The sequence below is a fragment of the Phytophthora cinnamomi genome (assembly GCF_018691715.1).
Source record: "Phytophthora cinnamomi strain GKB4 chromosome Unknown Contig4, whole genome shotgun sequence".
Classification (NCBI taxonomy): Eukaryota; Oomycota; class Peronosporomycetes; order Peronosporales; family Peronosporaceae; genus Phytophthora; species Phytophthora cinnamomi.
In genome coordinates, this window is record NW_027150937.1 from 1776166 (window position 1) to 1778453 (window position 2288).

General features: G+C 55.6%; 1 protein-coding gene across 1 annotated transcript; it reads right to left on the reverse strand.

Annotated features, from left to right (window-relative positions):
* Nucleotides 1–1313: 1313 nt before the first annotated feature.
* IUM83_05532 (Bifunctional epoxide hydrolase 2) lies at nt 1314–1805 on the reverse strand (the record flags this gene model as incomplete). Its single annotated transcript, XM_067929674.1, has 1 exon — nt 1314–1805. One exon carries the CDS (start codon nt 1803–1805, stop codon nt 1314–1316), a length of 492 nt encoding a protein of 163 aa, XP_067799707.1.
* Between the last annotated feature and the right edge of the window lie 483 nt (nt 1806–2288).

The window sequence follows — 2288 nt, forward strand, 5'->3', positions numbered from 1 at the left end:
GGCATCCACGTCTACCGAGTTTACTCGGAGTGATGGCTTCCACTTTAAGTGGGGGAGGACCTACGACTGCAATACAGCAGCCGCAGAAAACCGCTGACACTTGCACAGTGTCAGCTGCAACAATGGACAAACCACATGAGTCTGCGCAGGGCGCAGACTCCCCCAACAACATGGCCAACGACCACGGGTCTGCGCAGGGCGCAGACACCGCAAAGAACCACGCAGAGGCCGGGCCTCTAGCGGAGAGCGAGCTGAATGACTTCAGCTCGGATGCAATCAGTTTCATCACCAAAAGACAAGCCGTGATTCGGTTTGTCCAAGACACAATAGCAGCTTCTGTTGATCAACAGAAGCTGAACGCAGACAATGCGGGCAGAGGCAACACAAATGAATTTAAAGTTGGTTCATTAGTTTTGTTAGCTACACAAAACCTGCCTAGACATGCAGTTTCGGATTTCGGAGCAAGCAAGCTTGCTCCGCGCTTCATCGGGCCGTTCACTGTGTTGGCACGGCACGGCAACGCATACACGCTAGACATACCGTCTAGCATGCGCCTCCATCCGACATTCTACGTCGGACGGCTGAAGCCATACCTGCAGCACGAGCCATCTAGCTCGGCTGACCCGAAGCCTCGGCAGGAGCCGAGGCAGAAGCGGAGGACTTGGCCTCGGCGACGAGCAGCCTCTCCTCCAGCGCGCGGACGCGCTGGAGCAACCCCTTCATCTGGGTCCCCAGCTCGACCTGGATGTTCGAGGCGGTCTGCGAGACCGCCGCGACTTGAGCCTTCTGGTTCGCCAGCTCCTGTTTCAGGGCGGCGAACTCAGCGCCCTGCAAACGCTCCACGGCGGTCACCCGGTCGTGGAGAGGCGCATACTGATCAGCCCGGGGCTGATCATACCCGGGGCGTGTTCCCACCCCCGCCACCGCCGATCCGTGACGCCCACGGCTCAACCCGCTGGATTGTTGAGCGGATTGTTGACCATAGTATCCCGAAAACAAACCCTCAAGGGGCTCGTTTTCGTATTCGTTGGAGAGGATTTCCTCCCCATCGAGATAACGTATTCCTTATGTGCTTGCTGACATGCATCTGCATGATTTGCAACTTGTCGTCCAAACATTGATCAACAGTAATCTTCGACAAATGCAACAGTAGACAAATGTAACAGTAGTCATCAAACGGAAAATTGTATTACGCGCTTACCACTCGTCGATCTCGTCGCCATCATCGCTATCTAAGTCGTCGTCAGACGAGAGATCGCCTACAGTCTCATCTACCATGCTGAACTCCCTCAAGAAGGCCACAGCGGCGTCATCTAAAACGTCAGGAGCAGCAGGCCCATCTTGCATAGCGTTCGACGGTGGGATTGGCGGCAGAAGGTGTGCCTTGGAGAAGCCGCGTGTGCAGTCGCCCTGGCCTGCAGCTCCAGCATTTTGGAGCTCACGGGAGCCCCGTCCTTCCTCAGCGCGTTGATCCACTGCACCAGCTCCATCTCAGCGTCGGTGGGGAGGATGGTAGTGCTGCCGGTCGGGCGTATGTACTTTAGACTTGCTTGGCGGGGGTCGGCGCACAACTCTTCGAGTTGGTCGTGCTCCTTACGCCACTGGTACATTAGCTTTCTCTTCTGCTCTCTTGCATGGCCTGCCAGCTTAGGAAAGTATTTGTCTAGCGTAGCGTCGACTTTGTTGTTAGCAAAGAATCTTACTATCTCCAGCTTCTCACTCTTAGTGAAGGAGTCCCGAGTATGCTTCGGCTCCTTTCGGCCGGTGCCAGTCACGCGGCTGCGTCCTGGTGGTTTCCGCTTCATGCCGTCGGCTGTGCGCTGCTTATGTCGAAATTGCAAGTGAGAAATTTGTGGTTGAGCTGAGCTGTCAGCAAGCACATAAAGTAAAACTGTACAATCAACACTCGAATTTGATTGGCTACTTAGATTTGTCAGTAAAATGAATCAGTCAGCAAGCACATAAGGAATACGGTACATGGGAGCCGCGGAACGTCTTGCTGGAGGACGTTCCGGAAATGGTGAGGGCGTACGAGGAGCAGTACGCGCTGGCACAGCGGAAGTAACACGAGCGCTGCGATCATCGCCAGCGCCCGAACCCTCACGTGCTAAGAATTTAGCACGGAGCTCTTTGAGACTCTCGGGCACACGGAACGACGTGTACCCGTTCAGGTCGCGGTCGCTCAAGCGGACCGCGCCTGGGAGCACTTCGTGCACTGAAAGCCCTCGGGCACAGCGCATGGCACATTTGCCTCCTCAGCAGCAACATGAAGTTGCTCCAGCTTTCCA